At 40.1% G+C, this 23,359-nt stretch overlaps 2 protein-coding genes across 6 annotated transcripts in view; one reads left to right on the forward strand and one right to left on the reverse strand.

Moving 5' to 3' along the window:
- Positions 1–14,436, forward strand: part of ARMC10 (armadillo repeat containing 10) — a 30,905-nt gene extending 16,469 nt beyond the window's left edge. Inside the window, exons 2-6 of the mRNA NM_001244923.1 lie at positions 2,367–2,515; positions 5,226–5,360; positions 8,671–8,847; positions 12,266–12,337; positions 13,258–14,436. Coding sequence (NP_001231852.1) covers positions 2,367–2,515; positions 5,226–5,360; positions 8,671–8,847; positions 12,266–12,337; positions 13,258–13,509 — 785 coding nt within the window. The 3' untranslated portion in view covers positions 13,510–14,436. The remainder of the gene's footprint in view (positions 1–2,366; positions 2,516–5,225; positions 5,361–8,670; positions 8,848–12,265; positions 12,338–13,257) is intronic.
- Positions 14,433–23,359, reverse strand: part of NAPEPLD (N-acyl phosphatidylethanolamine phospholipase D) — a 98,364-nt gene continuing 89,437 nt past the window's right edge. For all 5 annotated transcript variants that reach the window (XM_021102562.1, XM_003130240.4, XM_013979817.2 and 2 more), the window contains 2 exons: positions 22,578–22,692; positions 14,433–17,763 (listed from right to left, as the gene is read on the reverse strand). In XM_021102562.1, the coding sequence (XP_020958221.1) occupies positions 17,635–17,763; positions 22,578–22,692 (244 nt within the window). In that variant the 3' untranslated portion in view covers positions 14,433–17,634. The remainder of the gene's footprint in view (positions 17,764–22,577; positions 22,693–23,359) is intronic.

The following is a 23,359-nucleotide window of genomic DNA, read 5'->3' on the forward strand; positions in this document are numbered from 1 at the left end:
TGCCTGCAGCTTTGTATTTTCATTTCTCTGGTCTCTGCTACTAACTCCTGTGTGACTTTAGGCAAATCCTTAAATGATCCTGGTCTCGGTTTCCTTGTGTGCAAAATGAGAGGTTTAGATGAACCCTGAAAATCTTTCCATTCTAAAAATCTGTGTTTTTGTCATTCTTTCACTTACCCTTTTCAAGTATTCTATGGGTAAAATACTATTATGAGGTGTAAATAAAGCACACCTGAAAAAGCAGGGTCCACAGGTTCAGATTATAAAACTTGGGTGTGAGAATCTGCAGGCTTTTTGGCTTTTAAGTTTTCCTAATAGATGATTTCTTTTTTTTTTAATGATTTTTATTTTTTCCATTACAGTTGATTTACAGTGTTCTGTCAATTTCTACTGTACAGCAAAGTGACCTCCCCTTGGCAACCACAAGTCTGTTCTCTAAGTCCATGAGATTCTTTTCTGTGGAAAGTTTCATTTATGCCATGTATTAAATTCCAGATATAAGTGACATCAAATGGTATTTGTATTTCTCTTTCTGACTTACTTGGTATGAGTCTCTAGTTCCATCCATGTTGCTGCAAATGGTATTATTTTGTTCTTTTTTATGGCTGAGTAGTATTCCATTGTGTATATATATTCTACATCTTCATTCATGTGTCAATGGACATTTAGGTTGTTTCCATGTCTTGACTGTCTCGAATAGTGCTGCAGTGAACATATAGGTGCATGTATCTTTTTCAAAGAAAGTTTTGTCCAGTTATATGCCCAAGAGTGGGATTGCTGCGTCATATGGTATATCTATATTTCATTTTCTAAGGTACCTCCATACCATCTTCCATAGTGGTTGTACCAATTTACATTCCTACCAACAGTGCAGGAGGGTTCCCTTTTGTCCACACCCCTCTCCAGCATTTGTTATTTGTTGACTTGTTAATGATGGCCATTCTGACTGGTGTGAGATGGTATCTCATAGTAGTATTGGTTTGCATTTCTCTAATAATTAGTGATGTTGAGCATTTTTTCAACCTAATAGCTGATTTCTTATTTGGCTTCTTGGGAATATCACTTATTGGCTCCTGTAATCTAAGCTTGTTTATTTCCCTCCTGTTTGTCTGTGATTTCTCTTTAAGCAGTATACTCAATTATTTTAATATTTTATTATAACACATGTTTATTGTAAAAAAAATCAGTTTACTCATTAGCAGAGGGTAGAAGTTATTTATCATCTCAGCATCAAAAGATAACAACTTGCAGTAATTTGAGAGACATTCTAAAAAAGGCACCTATGTGACATCATACAACACCTATTGTTGTAAACTGCCCACCCCCCGTCTCCCACCCTTTCTGCACACTTGCACTGTCTGACCTACAATCATGGATTCATTCTGGAGGAATCATGTTCTATGTTTATAACACAATGATAGTGTTATAAAAATGGTTTCTGTTTTCCTGTGGTGATTTCTATAAAGAGGATTTTTTTTATTAAAAGCTAGAGCTATATATGTTAAAAGTCCCTGAGCAGAACCAGCATTTGACTGCTCTGCCTTTTCTCAGAATGACAGCTTTTGTCATCACCCCTGGGTGGACTGTTACTCTAGCATCTCTGTCATCATGCCTTGTTCATACAAACCAAACAAAAGTGACTCAGTAGCTGCATGACTGTGTCACTCCCAAAGTTTTTCCTGTGGCCTCGGGTGCTCTTAAACCTGTGATCAGAAGAGTTCTCCTTAATGTGAACACCATTTCTTAATGAAGCTATGCCTGTAGGGAAGTGTTCTACTGGATGGATGCACTTGTTTTTTTATTTTATTTTGTTTTGTTTTATTATTTTATTTTATTTTTAGGGCCGCACCCACGGCATATGGAAGTTCCCAGGCTAGGGGTCGAATCAGAGCTGCAGCTGCCAGCCCACGCTACAGCCACAACAACACCATATCCAAGCCACATCTGTAACCTACACTGCAGCTCACACAACACCAGATCCTTAACCCACTGATCGAGGCCAGGGATCAAACCTGCGTCCTCATGGATACTAGTCAGGTTTGTTATCACTGAGCCACACAGGGAATTCCTGTAGCTGATTTTTAGAAAGAATAAACAGAAAATGCTGTTGGCATGCAGCACCTTACTAAAAGAGAGAGTGGTGACCGTTGGCTCATTTCTTAATATCTATAAGCCTTAGTATTCAGTTTATAAATTGAGAATTATGCTAGCATTATCTAAGGGTTACTTGAAGATTAAATGAGATAAGGCCTATAAAGTGCTTAAAACTGCGCCTGGCATCAGAATATGCATTCAGTATTGTCCCTAAAAAAAATTCGTCTCATTTGAACTTTAGATGAATTTTAAACAACTTTATTTTTATGCAGAAGACTTAACCAATGGCTCATATGATGATATCCTAAATGCTGAGCAACTTCAGAAACTCCTGTACCTGCTTGAGTCAACTGAAGATCCTGTCATCATCGAAAAAGCTTTGGTCACTCTAGGTAACAATGCAGCCTTTTCAGCCAACCAAGTGAGTACCCTAGTCTCCTGCCATTCACAAGCACAAGCACTCATTGTGACCCTGATAAGGTACTTAACCTCCCAGAGCCTGTGTAGTGTGGCTGTGGATCCCAGAGTAGAACAACTGTTGACTTCTGAAAAGCGTAGGCTAATAAATAGTAAGAGGATTAGTCATCGGATCCCAGATCCCTATGAAGTTGCTCCCTGACATCACATTTGTAGTAAGTCTCTCTAATCAAGGCTTAGCATTGCATGGCCTTTTAAATTATTTAAAATTCATCAGTGTTGCAGTAGAGCCACAAAAGCATCTAACATTTAAGTGCATGCTTTGTATGATACACAGGGCTTATGAGGATGGTTCTGATGCAGGTGGTCCCTAGACCACACTCTGACATACACAGATCTCTGTAAACATGCTCTGTGTCCTTCCCACCCGTCCCCAACATGGAGAAAGAGTAAAACCATTTGTGTCATTATTTTCAGCTAACCCCCTTCATCACCATTGTCATGAAAGCTAAATTACTTGTAAGTTTTACTGCTACGCTTTCAGATTTATAGTGAGATATAAGGAATAATTGTGCCTTACTCACATTTCAGTTGCAAATGACAGAGCCCAGCTGAAATTATTTTTCAACCGAAAAGGGAAGACATTGAGCGCCTTTAACTTGGACATCCAGGGATAGCATTGGCTTCAGACACAGATCTGAATAGAGTTCAAGGTTACAGAAAGCACTGTCCGACTTCTCGCTCTCTCTTTTTGGCTTTGCTTGCCCCCGCTTCTTTTTCTGTATTGATCTTTGTCTCCCTGGCCACAAAGACACTGTCTTCATAGAGTTGGAAAAGAAAGTCACTGGCCTCATAAGACTTCATCATTGTGGCTCCTGATCTAAAAGGTAGAGTTGGCGCTGCTAGGATCAAGTGCCAAGCCTTTGGATCTATTTCTGGGCCAAGGCACCCTGGACTGCGAGGAGCAAGGCCTGGCTCACCTGCACATCCTATAGCCAAAAACAGCAGGGATGGGGGAACATGACTGACCAGCAAGCCCCACGGGGGACTGTGAAGGATAGAGGAGGTGCCGTGTCTGCCCCAGTACAAAGACGGGTGCCAGGCAGACAAAAACAGCAGATGGTGCCTAGCTTATTCGCATGCCTCTATTAGGGGCATTTCTGATGCTGTAGTTTTATATGCCTCTGAAACAAACTGTAGTCAGTGTGGGTCAGTAGCCACTGAAAAACAAGTACTTTCTTGGGTAATGGGAGTTGCAGCCCCTCGTCATCAATTATAGTGCCTTCATCTGCTTTAACAATACAGGGGTTTTTGTTTTTGCTTTTGTTTTTTATTTTTTTATTTTATTTATTTATTTATTTTTTTTTTTTGGTCTTTTTGCCATTTCTTGGGCTGCTCCCACGGCAGATGGAGGTTCCCAGGCTAGGGGTCCAATCAGAGCCGTAGCCACCGGCCTACGCCAGAGCCAGAGCAACGCGGGATCCAGGCCGCGTCTACAACCTACACCACAGCTCACGGCAACGCCGGATCGTTAACCCACTGAGCAAGGGCAGGAACCGAACCCGCAACCTCATGGTTCCTAGTCGGATTTGTTAACCACTGTGCCACGATGGGAACTCCTTTTTTTGTTTTTTAAAGGGCCGTCATCTAGTAACCACACATCCTTGGGAAGAAGCTGGAATTGCAGATGGAAAGCTTTTTCTCTTTTTCTGATAGAATGGCATGTTTTGGCCCCACACGAGTCATTTTCCAGCTTATTTTTCCTGTTAAGAAATGAAGCAGTTAATGCCTCTTTCAATGTTGGGACCAAGGCACATAGTCTTACAGTATTGCAATTTATTGTGAGAACTCTCCAGCTTATTTTTCCTTTGAAAATTTGGGCACCATTTCCAAACTGTGTGGAACTTTAATTCTTTAAGATGTTAACAGGTGTATACCCTGCCTTCCCCAACTGAAAAAATGACCTTGTTTTTGGATATAGTTTATAGAGATACTACATTCAATACTCCTCTCTTAGAGATTCCAGTGCACATGAACATAGGAATACATCACAATAAAGAGACCTGTTTACTCTTGTTATACCCAGAGTTTCTCAAACCTAATTATCCACGAAACCGCCCCCCCTTCTTTTAATAGGGCTGCACCCATGACCTATGGAAGCTCCTGGGCCAGGAACTGAACCCAAGCCACAGTTGCAGCGACACCAGATTCCTAACCCATTGCACTGAGCCAGGGAGTAGATTCTTAAGCCACTGCGCTACAGCAGGAACTCCCAAACCTCCCCTTTTTTAAATGAAGCATCTATGAACATCATAAGGGATTAGTGTTCCAAAGTATTCATAGAGCACACTACCGTAGTATTCTAAATATGAATGCATTTGCAAATCGGCCTGTGTAAGAGATATTGTATAACTTATTTCAAACTAAATTTTATTTGTAAATTGCTTTGAGATCATTGTGGTAGCTCTGCAAATCTTCATTGTATGTCTCCACGCAATAGTTTAAATATTACACATCTTAATTTATTTTCAGTTGATTTCTTTGCCTATAAAATTAAGATAGTAAACGTTTTTAAAAATTAGGAATTACATATTGTATATGGGAATAGTATTTCCAAAGAATCACTAATTTGTATTTGTATTTGTAGATGCAAAGAATATATTGAAAAGGGATGCATATTAAAGTCACGGTCCTGGTTTTATTCCCCCCTTTAGGTCATTATTCGTGAATTGGGTGGTATTACAATTGTCGGAAGCCAAATCAATAATCCCAACCAGAGTATTAAAGAGAAAGCTTTAAATGCACTGAATAACCTGAGTGTGAATGTTGAAAATCAAATCAAGATTAAGGTAAGTTACCTAAAATCACAAATACGTAACATTTTCTGTATATGAGAGAGAAAAATAAAAGGTAAGTAATGAAATTTTAGTAGACCATGCTTTATCACTTTATAGCCAAGAATTACTTTTATTTTTTCCCAGCTTTATCAAGATATAGTTGACAGAAATATTGTATAAGTTTAAGGTGTACAACATGATGACTTGATACACGTATATACTGTAAAGTGATTACCACTATAGCGCGTGCGTGCGTGCATGCGTGTGTGTGTGTGTGTGTGTGTGTGTGTGTGTGTGTGTGTGTGTGTGTGTGTGTGGTGAGAACATTTGAGAGCTACTTTCTTGGGGACATGCAAGTATAGAATGCAGTCTTGTAAGCTCTAGTCTCCCTGCGGTACATCAGACCCCCGAACTTACTCATTTTATAACTTTTAGGCTTGTGCCCTCCCCATTTCCCTTCACCCAACCATTCAACTACTCTTTGAATAAGTTTGGCTTTTTCAGATTCCGCATATAAGTGAGATCATTCAGTATTTGTCTTCTCTGTCTGACTTACTTCACTTAGTATAATGCGCTCAAGGTCCATCCATTTTTCACAAATGGCAAGATTTCTTTTTTTTATAGCTGGTTAATATTCCATTGTCTAAACAGACCACACTTCCTTTATCCATTTATCCACTGATCTATACGTAGGTTATTACTGTCTTGGCCATTGTGGCCTATGGTGCAATGAACATGGGGGTTTAGACATCTCTTCGAGATAGTGATTTTGTTTCCTTTGGATATATACCCAGAAGCGAGATTGCCGGATCATATGGTAGTTTTATTTTTAATTTTTTGAAGACTATCCTTACTGTTTCCATAGTGGCTGCACCAAGCAACAGTCCACAAGGGTTCCTTTTTCTCTGCATCCTCGCCTACACATTTTTTGTTTGTTTGTTTTTTTGGTTTTTTTTTTTTTTTTTGGTGGCCATGCCCATAGCATGCAGAGGTTCCCGGGCCAGGGATCAAACCCACACCACAGCAGTGACCCTAGCTGCTACAGTGGCAACTCCAGTTCCTTAACCTGTTTCACCTCAAAAGAACTCCGTTCTTATCTTTTTGATAATAAGCATTCTAATAGGTATGAGGTGATATCTTACTGTAGTTTGCGCTTGCAGTTCCCTGATGATTAGTGAGGTTGAGCATCTTTTCCTGAACCTCTTGACCATTTGTATGTCTTTGGAAAAATGTCTATTTGGGTCCTCTGCTCATTTTTTATGGAGAGTACGCAGAGGAAGAAAGGACATGAACCAGCCAGTAAGGGGTGCAGTGGACTTTTGAATCTGGGGTTCAGTTTAATCCACATGTGGTAAAGGAACCAGGCCAAAATCAAATAGCATCAGCAGAGAGACACAATAAATTAGGAAATCATGTTAATTCAACATTTCTTGAGCTCCTGCTGTGTGTTACAGAGTTTAGAAGTGAACAGGATTGGCTCTTGTTTTATGACGGCTAGAAGGAAGGATAAGACAAATCCACAAATAGTTATAATTGAAGCAGAACATGAATTACTTTAAGGAAAAATAAAAGTAAAACATCATTGAATACACAGAAGGTGGGGGGAAATCTCATTCAGAAGCTTCTATAAAAGGTAGAGACCAACGTGGCACCTAGGAGTGTCTAAGGTTGCTACAGTCAGGGTTGGGCAAAGAGGGTATCCCAAGAGGAGGGAGCAGGGTGAGGTGGGCACAGCCCCAGCCATAACTGAGCTGGCCCATTTGGTAATCTTGTTGCTAGAACTGAAATGGAGAAAAGATTCAGAGATAATATGGATATAAATGTTCAGCACATTTTAGGAAATGCTTGGAAAGACAGCAGCATCCTATGAAAATATATGATTTATAAAGGAAATGCCATTCTTATTTATTTATTCATTTATGTTTCTTCTTAGGGTCACACCTGCAACATATGGAAGTTCCCAGGCGAGGGGTTGAATCAGAGCTGCAGCTGCCAGCCCACAGCAACGCCAGATCCAATCCGCATCTGCAACCTACACCACAGCTCACAACACTGGATCCTTAACCCACTGAGCGAGGCCAGGGACCAAACCCACATCTTCATGGATACTAGTCAGATTTGTTCCCACTGTGCCACAACGGGAACTCCGCTAGTCAGGTTCTTAACCCACTGAGCCACAATGGGAACTCTGCAAATGGCATTTTTGGAAGGATAGATGAAATTGTGACCCAGGAGAGCCAGATTGATCTGTAATTATCATTTGAATCTTGAAATCAGATTAAAAATTTAATCTCTTTGCTTTATTGCCATCATTTTCATTTCTGTAGTAACATAGGTACATTTGGATATTTTCTAAAGGTAGTACTGGCTTATAGGACAATTTGAAAATTCCTTGGCATTTTATATTAGGGAATTTTTCTTACCAGTTAGAACTTTCAGTGGTGTTCAGACTTAGGTGAATACCAATTACTTGAGAGACATCATTTTTCAAGCCAGAAAGATCACAGCCAGACAGTATAGTTTTAGAGAACTTTCCATCATCCTGGGTTTACTTTTGATCTATCACGTGTGAAATAGGAACACGACTGGCCTTACTCTTCGCCAGTGGTGGATTACAGTATCATGAAGGAGAAGGTCGTGTACAGAAACCTCGATGAAGAGGCACCTTGGGCCAAAGAGAGTTTGGCCTCTGCGTACTTTTGAAAGAAAGAACTGTAAAGAAAAGCTCTCTTTCACTTTGCCTTCCCCCCTCCCTCCATTGTTTACTTGTAACAGGATGTAGCCCCTGGATCCCACTGTCCAGGAACTTACCATGGTACCAACGGCCCCTCAGGTCTTTGGGCTTCCACCTCCTCCTGGCGTGCCCAGACACAGAAGGGGAGGCTCAGTTGGGAGCCGCCAGCAAGTGAGATGGCCCCCCAGTGGTGTCGAGAGGTGCTCTCTGGGGTTGGACATGGCTCCACCAGCTAGTTACACTGGACAGGGGATCCAAGCTCCTTGAAGAGTTTAAAGCCGCTGTCTGTAAAATGGTCCTAACAATACAGCCCCATTAGAGTTGGCTTAGGGACAAAGTGAGGTTCATCTGCAAAATTCTCAGCACAGGGCCTGCCATTAACAAGGGACCTTAAGCTTAAAAATAAAGTCACCCAAGTTTGAGGGCTGCCGTCTTTGCTGAGGAGCCGATCTCAGCCTAAACAGTCACCCTGCTCCCCTGTGCAGAAAAGTTACGGTTCAGTGGAAAAATTGGGGAGATTCTAAGGCACTCACTTAAAAATAAATAAATAAATAAATAAAGACACTCGCTTTTCCCCCCCGCCTTTAGGTGTACGTTAATCAAGTCTGCGAGGACGTCTTGTCTGGTCCCCTGAACTCGGCCGTGCAGCTGGCTGGACTGAGGCTGTTGACAAACATGACAGTTACCAATGACCACCAGCACATGCTGAGCACCTACATTGCAGACCTGTTCCACGTGTTGCTCACGGGAAATGGAAGCACCAAGGTATGAAGGAAATGGTTATTACCCGAGCTGCACAGAGGTGTTGCATCCAGCTCATTAAGCTTGGAATTGAGTTCTGTGGCCTCTCGGGTTAAGGATCCGATGTTGTCACTGCAGCAGCTTAGGTCGCTGCTGTGGCACAGGTTCCATCCCTGGCCCAGAAACTGCCACATGATGAGGGCGCAGACAAAAAAATAAATTAATTAATTAAAAAGATTGGAATTGAGTTTACAGATCACCCATCTTAAGTTGATGTCCCCTCAAAAAAGAGAAAAAATCCTAATATGGGCCTAAAAAGTATATTATTTTTATCCCCAATATTAAATTTCAGAATTTTGAAAATGACCTCTTTCACTTATCAATAGATGGGTATTCACTTGGTTTTCTGAAAATCAGTTTATGTTTTACTGAAGTAGCTCCCTTCCCCACCCCGACCCCTGCACAAGATGCAGGACCATTGTGATTGAAAGGAATCTTTGAGTGAACAGTGCTAGGTAATTGAGTTTTTTGTTTACCTCAGTATTAAACTTTTCTTTTTATTCAGCCGTTAGCTGTTGAAAAATCTTTCTAAAACTCAGACGTTGAAGTTTTAGTAACGCATGTCTCAGTGCTCCACGTTGACCTGTTAGGTAGATGGAGGAGGCAACAGAGATGAAGCTGAATTAACGAGGACGCCCTGTGAAAATTCCTCAAGTAAACCCTTCATATTAGTGTGCACTCTTAGCAAGTGCCATTTTTTAAGAAACAGCATAAGAACAGAAGGTAGTCAAAGATTCTGTTAGTTGAGTCGATTGTTCATCAGTGTTTTACTGTATTGGTCTGTGTTCTCTGGCACAGTTGAAAAGAAGGACCAGATGTGAAGCCAAACTCCAGATACTCAGCTTCACAGAGAGTTACTCCCGAGGTTATGACACGGTGATTATCAGAGAGCCGCGCTATGGTCCTGGTGACATTTGTTCTGAGACGTTTTTATGTGGGCTTTCCCCATTTCCAGTCGCCAGACTTATTTGGATGTGGTCCATGATGTACCCGGACGCACTCACGATTCGATGTAATAACACTGGCAATACTCTAGCAATATTGCTCCATCCATACCTAATCTCCAGAATGCACACACACCTGTCAACACCCTTCTCTCCAGGGAGCAAGGTAACATCCAGCCCCTGAGCCCCATGGAAACTCCCCTTGCTCTATCTACCCCCATAGCATTGCCGCTGGAGGAGAAATCTCTCCTGTGCTTCTCCCTGCAGCTGCTCTGCCCAAAACCTCAGAGGAACACTGTGTTCAGAGCCAGGCCCGTCTGTCTCGGGGCTTCATAGATCTGTCCCAGACATGGTCTGTGTTTTCATATACTTTATGGCTTCTTAAAAAGTGACTCAGACCACAATAGTATGTTCCATTTTTGCTTTGTTTTGTTTTTCCATGACATTGCCTAGCATGGTATTTCTGGAATCAAAAATTTGCCTTTTCAGTCTGTCTGGGAACCTAGCTACCAATTGTTTCTCCATACAAAAATGAGTTTAAAGTTCCAACTTGCAGATGAACTTTTGGATAGTAATCTATTTGTAAGTGGGAAGATGTATCCGATTTAGACATTGTCTTAGTAAATAACTACTGACGTGAATTTTCAACATAGTTTTTAATGAGTGATCTATAATAATCTTTTAGGCTCAACACTGATCCGTAACTAAATATAAAGAGCGGAAGATGACTATAAAGAAATGTTGTGTTTGCTGCATCTGCCAAGAGGCAAAAAAAAAAAAAAAAAAAAACTAATGGCTTAAAGAAATGTCCTGGAGTCACCACAAGGTGGCATATGTGACCAGAAGGGGAAAAAAAAAATCTGTTCGTGGTTTCAAAACAGTATATACACACATAGCTGTTTAATCTGTAGTCATAAATACTCTACCATTATGTATACTTTTTGTCATGTTTAACTCCCTTCTGTGGAGCATAGCAACATGAAATTTTAGTGCAGGATTCTAACTTGCTGTTACTGTTCCCGGTTGTAAAAAAAAAAAGGCCTTTTTTAGATTTTATTGACTTCATCCAGGCTTATTTCATCGGCTCAGGACCATCCTGTGTCATAACTCTCCTCATTTTCCTAATCAAAACTTAAAAGAGACAAGTGTTTCTTCCTAACACTTATTCTCAGTGTTGCTGAGCCAGTCAGGCCAGACCAGGTCCGACAGTGACCCCCAGGAAGCTCACTACAGGGTCAGAAGTCATCTTTGCGCTTTCCCCTTAAGGCTATGATGAATAAAGCATGTGCTTGCAAAATTTCCTCTCTGCAAGGGCAGGAAACTGTTTGCAGTGGTTTCTGCAGGGGAGTGAGATGGGCAGGCCTATGTTGTTACCTTGTTCCCATCCGCACTGTTTGAAATGCATCATGGCCATATATTAAATTTCTAAGATTTTTTTTTAATTGATAAAAACAGTAAAATTAAGGAAAGCCTTGTATCTTCCTCCTTAACAAATTAGTGTGTGGAGTGTGATCAAAGGAATGTGAGTACATAGGATATAGGTATAAGGAGTAGCAAGCAAATACCAAACTTAGTAATTATGGTCTCTGTTCGTGGAAATGTGAATATCCTTTTCCTCTGTGCTTTCCTATAGTTTAAAAAAAATGTTCCATAGTAAACACAATGCCTTTATAATCCAAAAAAAAAGTTTTAAAGATAATATCCAGGTTCCTTCCCAGGTCTAGTGAAGGACACGTGTGGCACCTTCTCTGGATGTCAGTCTCCTCTCCCAGGTCCTCAGCATCTGTAATTTCAAATATTTTGTAGAAAGTATAGTTTTACATGACTCGTATTTTTAAAGGAAGAATTCTATTCAAATGTTTGTATTCCTGACTTTTCAATTATAAGTGGTAAGAATGCTAATATTTTAGCTTGTCAGCCATAAGTTAACATGTCTGCTGATTACTTATGCCACTGCCTATTTAAATGATTGAAAGTTTTTTTTCACATAAAAAGATAAGCTCCAAGAATCACAGTAACCAATAAAAAGAACCATATTGTTAGCCTTCATAACGAAATTGTCCCTAAATTTTCATACTTTAAGTAGAAACACTAAGCTTTGAGAGATTCCTTTTTTGTTCCAAAGATGATATTTCACTTACTAGTAATCCTAACAAAGAGCATTTATGTAACACATGTTTACCTTACCCTGTGTTAGGTATGTGGGTGGGCCGGGGTGGGTAGTGAAGAAATTCACTATTTTCTCCCTTTCTCCCTATCAATATAACTGGAAGACTCAGCTTTAAGATGGATTGAGAAGGCTTCGTGGAGAGGAGAGAATGAGAGTCTAATCTTAAAACTAGGCAGAACTTTAAAATGTGGACATGGTTGGCGGCAGCATGCCAGGGAGAGAAAATCCATGCTTGCTGGTCTGAGACAAACTGATACTCTTATTTCAGGTTCAAGTTTTGAAACTGCTGTTGAATTTGTCTGAAAACCCAGCCATGACAGATGGACTCCTTGGTGCCCAGGTAGAGAGCTTTCATTTTGTCTATACAAATAGATGTGGACAGATCTGGAAGGAAAGGATTTATCCCAAAATAGTAACAGGGATTATATCTGTGGAGCAATATTAAAGGTGGGTGGGGTTTTTTGGGGGTTCTTTTTGCCTACGTGAATTCCTTACATTTTATGTAATAGACATATTTTACTTTTAAAAATCATCTTGCTCACAGTCTAGCGGGAGGAGACAAAAATATGTAAGAAATGAGCGATAATTGAAAGCTATGGTAAGTGTTTTGAAGGAAGTGCAGGTGGTGCCATTTCAGAAAGGACCTGTCACACTCATCTGCTCGGCCCCGTACCCTGCACTGTGTATGCAGTTAGTGTTGGGTGAATGAATGAGCGTCCATGATGACTGTATATGACGGATCTTAAAGAGGAAATGGGTATTTTTCAAATGATTACATTCTAGGATTCCAAGGGAATAGAATTTTTTTAGCTGTAACACAAGACCTCTCTCTTTCCATTAGTAATCAAGGTAGAGGTGTGGAAGATTTTACACATTCATGTTTTGCAGTCCTAGGGATACTTTTCCATGACAAGATTTTTCAGTGTATTCAGGGAGCTTTAAAATGTGAAAACCGAACTTCCCATCGTGGCTCAGCGGTAATGAACCCAACTAGTGTCCATGAGGATGCTGCTTCAGTCCTTGGCCTCCCTCAGCAGGTTAAGGATCCGGCGTTGCCGTGAGCTGTGGTGTAGGTCACAGAGACAGCTCGGATTGCATGTGGCTGTGGTGTAGGCCAGCGGCTACAGCTCCAATTCGACCCCTGGCCTGGGAATTTCCATATGCTGCAGGTGCAGGCCTAAAAAGCAAAAAAATAAAACGTGAAAATATACATGGAAAATGTTTTCGTATATTTTAACTTCTTCTTGTTTCCTATTTCAGGTGGATTCATCATTCCTTTCCCTTTTCGATGGCCACGTAGCAAAGGAAATTCTTGTTCGAGTTCTCACACTGTTTCAGAATATAGATAACTGCCTCAAAAAGGAAGGTCGTTTAGCTCTTCAGCCAGCTTTCCCTGAAGGTTCTCTGTTTTACCTGTTATATGGAGACGAATGTGCCCAGAAAATGAGAGCGTTAGTTTATCACCATGACGCGGACGTGAAGGAAAAGGTAACGATGATACCAAAATTCTAATTGGTCGGTCGTGTTTTTCCAGGAAGTAGTGCAGTCTAGAAGTAATACACATAAACTTCTCATCTTTCACCTTCCTTACAAAGAGATTCTTGCGATTGCTGAAATTAAACCAGTAAATAGCATGTTTCATCATTAACACAGCTACTACCTGCCATGGTCTTCTGGTTTATTCTGGATCATTTTATTGACTTCAAATGAGTATAAGAGCTTATTCTCAAACCATTTTCTTTCTTTGTATTTTGCTTTTTGCTAAACTAGTTATTTCCTCTACATGGCACAACAGTGACCCTTTTATGTATAGCTACGCTTCCACTGTTGGAAGTGATCTGCAGTTACTCATCTGGGACAGCATTAGCACCATCCTAGGAATGGCTTTGTTCTTTTAGTAACGATGAGATCTGTACTTGCAAGCCCACCTGCCACACTGCTTTCAAGTCTGTTCTAATCATGAGACCCTATTTTAGCCCATGCAAACTGTAACCTGTTAGAAGTGTTTCCTAGTACTCACCCACTCCCATTCAGTGTGATTTGTATAACATACTGGGATCAGTCAAAATCCATCCAGAGGCAATTGGTTAAATCAGTTATCTAGTCTTTAAAAAGAATGAAGCAAGTTTGAATGTGCTGATGTGGAAAGACATCCATGAAATATGGTTGTTTTTAAAATACATGTAAAAAAACTGTGTAATGTGACCCCATGTGTGTTTTTTTTAAGTGAAGAAAATTATGCTTATATATGAATGACACAAGTGTTCTGTCCATATATAAGTGTCTTGGTATATGGAGAGTGATACCACCCTCCTGGGAATAGGGCTGGAGAGGGAGGAAGTAACTTTTCTATGATCAACAACTTCTACTGTTTGAATTTTTTACTCTGAGCAGAAATTTTTATACTTTTTTAAATAAAGAAAAAAAGTCTCAAGTTTATTTTTTCTCCCATTAATTGAAAGAAATTTTATTAATTTTATCCATATTTTACATGACTAAAATTACAATATAGCAAAGTCTCAGCAATTATTTTTAATAGTATTTTTTATTTCATAAGCTACTTTAACAATCTGTTGATATATCTGAATTCAGCCAGGTTTTATAATATATTCAAGTTCATAACCACCACCATGCTCAGAGTTATTAAGCAAATCAGTTTACAAGCAGAACCTTTAAGGGAAGAGTACTTTAAATTTCATTTGCAAATACATAGATTTCCATACAAAGTCACAAATTCTGAAACAGAAAAATGTGCTTTCTCAGGGTTATTCTGACCCAGAAATGAAACTTGGGAGAAATGTTTTTATAGTACAAAAAGTATTCCGTATATGGTAAAAACATGACAATTCTCAATTAGCTACAGTAGCGCTAATGTACATTATGAGAGCTAAGAATCACACTTTATCAGTGATGCAAACATAGGTATTCTCTGAAAGGCACCTTTCTTTATAACAGCTTTGCCTAATCTTTCTCCTTGGTTAGTGAAAATATATATTCAAAGTGTACACCCATTAAAACCAAGATTTGGTTTCAATGTGCTTTAGCAGCATTGGATTCTAAAATTCCCCTCCCTTCTTTTCCCCTATTATTAGTTTGAACAAATAATCACATTTCCTAGAGATTAGAGCATGAGTCTCTATGTCAAAATGCTGGAGAAAAGCGTGGAGTCATCTTTAACTATCCAGAATTACACAATGAGATCTATATATATCTCTGTACATTATGGCACAGCTTACCTTTTTTAGGTGGTCTTTCTCCTAATTGGTGGTCCTACCCTCTTGGGCAGTGAGTATCAAAGTGATCTCAGAGGGAAGAGAAAGGGATTTCAATAAAATCTTAACATGGGGGTAGGGATGCTGGCTAATTGAGGAGCAAAATGAAATTCACTTAGAGGATGAGACAGACCAAAAAGTATTATGACATGTTAGAATGAATGGAGGGAAGAAAGTGGATTAGTCTTATTTTTCAAAATTTTGGTTTTGCTTTGCACAGAAAACTCTTCACAATGTGTTAAGACGTGAAAAATAAAATGGAAACCATGCAATAGGGTGAGATTCTATAGGGAGAGATGAACTTAATGAACAAAATGTCAAAGTACAAAGAATGTGAATGGTAATAAAAAGGAAAGTTTGGAGGAAGCCAAGAAAAATGAGGCAGGCCCAATTCAGTGGAATTTAGAGTATAAAGTTCATGAAGACCCTCAGTACATATGAATACAAAATTAATGTTAAGGCTATTCATGACGAAGAAATAATTCAGCAAGATGTGCTTGGCTTGCTTCGTAAAGCAGACGTAAGAGATGAATTTTCTATCTGGCATGTGACAGAAAGGAAGGCAACCACGGAACACTGGCTAGGATTAGGGTGGCACGTGCCAAAGCTCATCCACCATAAGCCTAACGTCTTGATTCCTGTCTGCTAGCCAAATGTTCCTTTGGAGGGATAAAGGCTTTGTTTCTTTTTCTTGAAGGTTTATTTTATGGAGAAATTTGGGGAGCTAATCACATACATTTACCTACATGACACAGACATTTCCCCTTGACAGATTTGCATCATTATAGATAAAAATACTAAGTTTTAATAAGGATCATTTACACTTCTTTTGGCTATTACTCTCCAGATTTACAAAATGCAGGAGATGAAGCTAGTCCTCCATGTTTAGCATCCTGTAATGTCTGATTATCAAAACCGTGAGCCTGTTTTCCACTTTCAAATCTACCTATGAATACTAGGCAGTGATATCTTAAGAAATCGTTTTCTCCCTTATATTCTCAAAGTGCTTTTTAAAAAAGAAATGACTGTAATTGATTCTTGACGTTTTTTGGAGGTAGGTGAAAATCATCCTCTTGTTGGACATGAGGAAACTGAGGCACAGTGAGCTTAGGTGACGTGCTTTAGGGCACACAGAAAATCCATGGTGGAAGCAGGATTAAAAATCAGATTAAGTGGCTAACATGCATATATACGTAAAAATAAATGATAGGGTGCGGCCTGAGTAGCATTTGATGTGGAAAACCTATTTTGATTATTTTGTATGAGTAAGTTCATTTCACTGAAAGACTCATGGGGAAGCCTCCTCTTTCACTAGGAGGCTCAGAGTAAGGGCGTGCCTCCAAAGCCCCTCTAGAACTAAAACTCAGGGCAGCAACCCCCAGCATCATCTTTTTTTAACCACTTTTTTTTTTAAACACTGGCTTAATGAAAGTAGAACCATGCTTAAGGGTCATTTAATATAAAAATATAAGTCCTCGGGATCATGTAAAGCATAAAATATTTATAAGTCTTACTGATATATTGGAGTTGGAGCTAAGAAACCAGGAAAAGGGGGTGGGAAGAGATGGAATGTGCATAAGAACAGAATTGAATTCAAAGTATATGGTCTATTAACATTTAGGCTCTGCATTTATCTTTGTAAATTATTTCTTTGCAGCTGTATTTGGGCTGAGCAGGTCTGACTTTTAAAGATAGAAAATATCATAAATCATGCTCTCATAACCACACTTCCCTTTTCTCCTGCCCAGAGGGCTTTGGTTTGGGGACTATAGATGTGTCCTAGAATACACTTTGCCTCTCTTTACAAAAATTAAGTCTTTACAAATGGTAATTCAGCCCAAACTCCCATGTTCTTATGTATAAAAAAATACATCACTTAACATTTGGCATATAAGCTAGTCTTGATAAAGCAAGAATTGCTATAAGCATGTAGGAATCCATGTCATCATTTAATCTAATGTGACAATAACAAGTATGTTTCTATGTGCAGGCCCCTGAGAGAAACTAGGTAGGTAGACAGCCTTGACTTACCTTGCAGAAGGCCCTTAAGAACAAAATAACAGAAATGAGTTTTTTAAATCAGTTTTTCATAACCTCAAAATTCTACCACTAAAGTAGAATGCTTTAATAAAAAAACTCCCATTGCAATGTTCATATCACTGAGTCGTGACTAAAATCCACATTGGCCAATTCAGTATTTAAATGACCCACCTCTGAACTCTTCTTTGTTTATGTGGACTGCCAATCACATTAGTAAGCAGGTTATAACATAAAACACAAACTTGCAGCTGTTTCCAAATGTAAAAAATCGTCATATTCATGAATTTCTTAGTCTTTTCAGATTTATATCATCCTGTGCTCATATTTACTCAAAATTCTCATCATCAGTATTAAGGTATCTTGACTCTCCATGCTTCAAGACAAAAAAATCTTCAGTCTTAAGTCCATATCTCTCTAGAGCCTCACTCAGTTTCACTGGAGGCTCTAAGTAATGCTGGCAAAGGACAGAGAGAAACAAAAATGCAAAAAGATTAAGCATACATACATTTGGGGGGATATTTCAAATAAGTGTTCTAAAATAATCAACATAGCCTACTTAGAAATAATGCCCTTTTGGAGTTCCCGTTGTGTGGCTCAGAGGTAACAAACCTGACTAGTATCCATAAGGATGCAGGTTCAGTCCCTAGCCTGCCTCAGTCTGGTGTTGCCGTGACCTGAGGTGTAGGTCACAGATGCGGGTCCGATCTGTCCCCTAGCCTGGGAACCTCCATATGCTGCAGGTGAGGCCCTAAAAAGAAAAAGAAAAAAGTAATGCCCTTTCTTTTCATTGAAGCATTAGCAAATAAGTCAATCATACTTCGTAATATAGATGACTGATAAATATATTTCTATTGAGTGAAAATCTATCCTACACTGTATATGTTAAATGTAGTGCCAACTTAGACTGAACATAACATTAGATTGCATGAACTTTGATGACTATTTCTGTACTTGAAATCCCAGTCTAAATGGAACAGATGCTAAAGATAAAATGAGACAATACTTTGAGAGAATATAGAAACTTAGATTACAAGGAAGAGTACATAAGCAAATGCCAGAGGAAATATTTTTGGCTGAAGAAGGGTTGTCATCCCCAACCCCAGCCAAATACCAATTCTGTGGTCTAGTTATTGAGGAAAAGTAAAAGGTATAAAAGATAAATCCTTTCCCCAGTTATTTCTCTTAGGAGCCGAATCTTTACTCTGTATAAGTAGCTATTTTTACATCAATAAAGGGAAAAGGAGCTATTTTCTCACAAAAGGGCTTTTCCCCCAATTTCAATATGAAAAGTCATAAAATGTGAAAGTTAAAGTAGGAATAAAAATAATCAAATCATCTCAATCCTGATCACCCGTGCTAAGTCGGCTTCTACGCTTCATGCAGCAATGTCTTGTGGGCACTGAGAGTAGCCAGGTCAGTGACCCGGACAAAAATCCTTGCCTTCCTGGAGCTTACAACCTAACACAGAGACAGATAATAAATGAACAAGTAAGAAAATAGCATCTGAGGGGATGGTATGTTCTAGGGAGAAAGTGGTTGGTAAGTGTAGGGGATGGAGTTTAATTTTAAATACAACTAAGAGGTCCTCTCCGAGACGGCAACATCTGAACAAAGATCAGATGGTACCGGGCTTTTGCAGGCAGCTTTTGCGGCTTGGACTCGAGGGTGATGGAAAGCTGGGGGTCCTTCTGGCAAGTGAGTGTCACAATCTGATTTAAGGGTTAGAGGTCACTGCCCTGTGCAGCACTGAGTAAAGACTGTAAGGGGCAGTGGGGCGGTAAGTAGTCAAAATCTAAATACAATCTTATGGGTGAGCTAACTGCAGGTGGGGAGAAACTGGATGGAAAAAATGAGAGAGTCAAAGTTTTGACCTGAGGAGCAGGATAGAGGGTGCTGCCACTTACTGAGATGTAAGACAAAGTTTGAGAGATGATCAGGAAGTGTGTTTTGAGACTTAAGTTTCTGGTACCTAATGGACATCCAAGTGGAAATGCCAAGTAAGCACCCAGATATATAAACATGGATTTAGGGGGACACCTGCCTAGAGAGGTACAGTAGACAGATGGGGTTCAAAGCCCTAAGACAGATGAGATCCCCATGGGAGTAAGCAACTGGAGAACAGAAGGGGCCCCCTGGGCCAAGCCCTAGGGCACTCACTGCTCCAAAGGAGGGGAGACAGGAACTAGCAGCAGAGACTGAGAAAGACCAGCCAGGGATCTAAGAAAACCAGGAAAGTTTTCTGTGGCTTCAGATATACAGATCTGCCAACAGTTACGCAAGTCTTGTCTTTTTCCTGCTTGCTCACTTCTTGGCTAACAGCTATGATTAGAGCCTAAGGGATTGCCCTCTCACTGACTGCTGAGTAACTGAGGTTAACAAACTATGCATTGCTCACCTAGTATTTCTAGAGATAGTCACTTATTATGGCTATTAGTTGATAACAGGAATCTACTTTTCATCTTTTTTATGCATATAGGAGATTGCTAATATATCCCCCCCACAAATCTAACTTTAACAGCCTAAGTCAAGAAGCTTCTCATGCCAAATTGTCTTTTAAAAGCTTCAATACAGGCGCTCCCATCGTGGCGCAATGGAAACGAATCCGACTAGGAACCATGAGGTTGCAGGTTCGATCCCTGGCCTGGCTCAGTGGGTTAAGGATCTGGCACTGCCATGAGCTGTGGTGTAGGTCGCAGATGCAGCTCAGATCCTGCGTTGCTGTGGCTCTGGCATAGGCTGACAGCTGTAGCTCCGACTGGACCCCTAGCCTGGGAACCTCCATATGCCGGGGCAGCAGCCCAAGAAATGGCAAAAAGGCAAAAAAACAATGACACTCTTTCCCACTGAAAACAATTGCTTTGTTAAATTCTTTTTCCCCTATGCTCTATAAGTCTTGGCCAGAAATACACTTACACAATCACACAATCACCATATACCAATAGTCTCTTTCCTAAACTGTAGCTTTAGTTATAAGCTATAAGTTAGTGTGGATTTTGAAGTTGCAGTATCTTTCTGAGTTACTTCTAAGGTCAATTCTTGGCTGCTTCAACCATCTAAAGATAATTCTAAAAGAAGGCAAAAAGGCCTTCTGAGTTACTGCTATTTCTTAGTGCAAGCACTTCAGTCCTTCAGGGAAGATAAAAATGCCCAACACCCATGGGACCAAACAATATGTATAAAGCAGGATAATAGATCAAAGATAAATAAGTGTAAGTGGTGAGAGCAGAAGTTCCCAGCAGTCTGGACCCATTAAGGGCCAGGCAACCAGCCCCAGACATCTCATAATTTCATATGTTCCCTTTTATTTTAATTTTTTTTTTGTCTTTTTTCCATTTCTTGGGCTGCTGCCACGGCATATGGAGGTTCCCAGCCTAGGGGTCAAATCAGAGCTGTAGCCGCCGGCCTACACCAGAGCCACAGCAATGCCAGATCCGAGCAGCGTCTGCGACCTACACCACAGCTCACGGCAACGCCAGACCCTTAACCCACGGAGCAAGGGCAGGGATCGAACCTACAACCTCATGGTTCTCCATATGCCGCGGAAGCAGCCCTAAAAAAGGCAAAAAGAGAGAGGGAGAGAGAGAGAGAGAGAGAGAGAGAGAAGAAGATAGATAGATAGATAGATAGATAGATAGATAGATGGAAGTTAGATTTATAAGGGAAGTAATTCTTGAAAGCTGAGCAACACAACTTGAAGACTGAGGTTTCCTTTCCCTCATCTTCCTCTCAGTAAAGAGCATAACCATCTTCCCAGTATTGAAGTTAAAGATCTTGGAGTTATCCTTGATTGTTCTCTTTGCACAGGTTTAATAAAATACTATTACTTTATCAAAGCTGCTGGAACATATTACAGGGAACATAAACATCCATATATCTCAATGTGTCTACAATCATAGATGGAATACACACACAGAGAATAAGGCACTGCCGCTCAGTATGGTAGTACTCCAGTGGAAACCAGTACCAAAATTTCCCCTTCTCCAAACAGAAACAGAAACAAACACACACATACTCATATTCTTCATCCTTCCCATGCCCATGGTCATGGTCATTCATTTACAAACTCCATTCTGTCCCCCAACAGGACATCCTTCCCAAGCCCATTGCAGAATGGGAATTTTTTTTATAATGATTTTTGTTTTTTCCATTATAGCTGGTCTACCGTGTTCTGTCAATTTTCTACTATACAACGTGGTGACCTGGTTACACACACATGTATAGATCCATCATAAGTGATTAGACATAGTTCCTAGTGCTATACAGCAGGATATCATTGCCTGGAATGGGAATTTTGATTGAGGGAGTCAACAGGAAGAAGGCAGTGTATTAATTTTGGAATAAGATGTAACTAGGGAGTAGGCGGGCCAGAAATAGGACAGAGAGGGAGTGCTTAAGAAGCACGAAAACACAAAGAGGCCCTGCAATGGGGCAGATACCACACAGAGCAAAGTGGAAAGCCAAGTTCAATCATCAGTTTCCAAATTTTGCTTAGGGCAGGCAGGCGCTGGATCCAGGAAAGGAGAGGAAGCTCTCTGCTAAGCTTCTGTTTGATCCCAGCACCCTGGCTAGCAGCAGAGTTCTAGGATTCAGCTACTTAAGGAAACATCAGCTCTTCTGTACTAGTCTAGGAATTAAACGACTTATCCTAATGCTTGGCACACAGCAGACCCTGAATTAGTGTTCCCTGGGTATTTCTGGAAAGTTCCAAGTTGTCCAGCCTTATTTCCCCCATTGTCCTCCGTATCATCCACACTCCGGCAGAACTGATTCTTCACTTTTCCCCATGCCTGCTGCCTCCAGTCCCACACCTTCCTCCTCCTGGAATGTCCTCCTCCTTGCCTTCTCACAGCCAAGTTCAAATGTCACCTCTTCCATGAAGCGCTCCGTGATCCCTCCAGTCAGTCACAGTCCCTGACTCTGAGACCACTTTATCTGTCTCACTTTGTAACACGAAAGCCTCACCTTGAATGGGATGACAGGATGCTTCATTCTTCTGCCTCCCAAGACTACACCCATTTTTGGTTATATAAATACACATTTCATCAACTACAGAAATAGCGAAAAGAACAGCATGCAATGAGGTTTTTTTTTCCCCACTGTACATAAATACTCTTTAACTAATTAATATGATTTAGCACCCTAATTCACTAAGCTGGCCATGCACCTCTGACTCTAGTTTGGTTTCTGAACACACTGCAGGGTATGGTGATGCCTGAAACCTATCATAGGCCAAACACAAAACCAGTTATTTTGATCACGATCACTTACCTCATTTGCTAAGGCAAAAGTTCCCCAGTGAATCGCCACTGATCTCTTTGTTTGAACATCAATGTGAATCCTTACAGCTTCTTCTGGGTCTACATGCTGGTATTTCATGAACCACCTGATAAAACAGTCATTTATTAGCTCCAGCCTTTGAAATATACACTAAATTCTAATTACTGCTTCAGCCTTTAAGATTCTGCACAGGAATAAATCACAGTAGGCAAAAACCATCTCCCTTTAATCTTTTTCTGCTGGAAAAAATTAAGCAAAAATCCTTCTTGTGCAAACTGCTACACAGTAGATAAGCCTCAAGCAAAACTCCTCCTCTGAAGAGTAAGCTTTTGTATAATGTGTGTTCTGATTTTATTGATGATTTATTCTGAAGATACTATTACTTTTAAAAGTTGCTATTTTGCAATCCTGGCATGAATCAAAGTAAGGGAATAATGGGTAAAGAACTGGAAATCAAAACTCCTTTTGCAAAAAAAAAAAAAAAAAAAAAAGTCTATAGCTTACCGGAACAATTTTTTGTTAACATGCTTAAAGTGAAAAGCAAACAAAAATTAGGACATATTTGTAAGATCAGGAGCAAAAAAAATCCAGTTACTGTTCAGGGATTTTATTTTAACATCATACAACTGAAGAGTGAGGTGTTTGGTTTGGCAAGAAGAAAGGGCACATTGGGGACTAAATAGAGCATAGAAACTAGAAACGCTGAAAGGCTGCCTTAGGCCTGGAAGAACAGGGCTCAGGAGGCAGAGGACTGGGCGTGAATCCCAGCTCTG

This window comes from Sus scrofa, chromosome 9 (genome assembly GCF_000003025.6).
Source record: "Sus scrofa isolate TJ Tabasco breed Duroc chromosome 9, Sscrofa11.1, whole genome shotgun sequence".
NCBI classification, from domain to species: Eukaryota; Metazoa; Chordata; class Mammalia; order Artiodactyla; family Suidae; genus Sus; species Sus scrofa.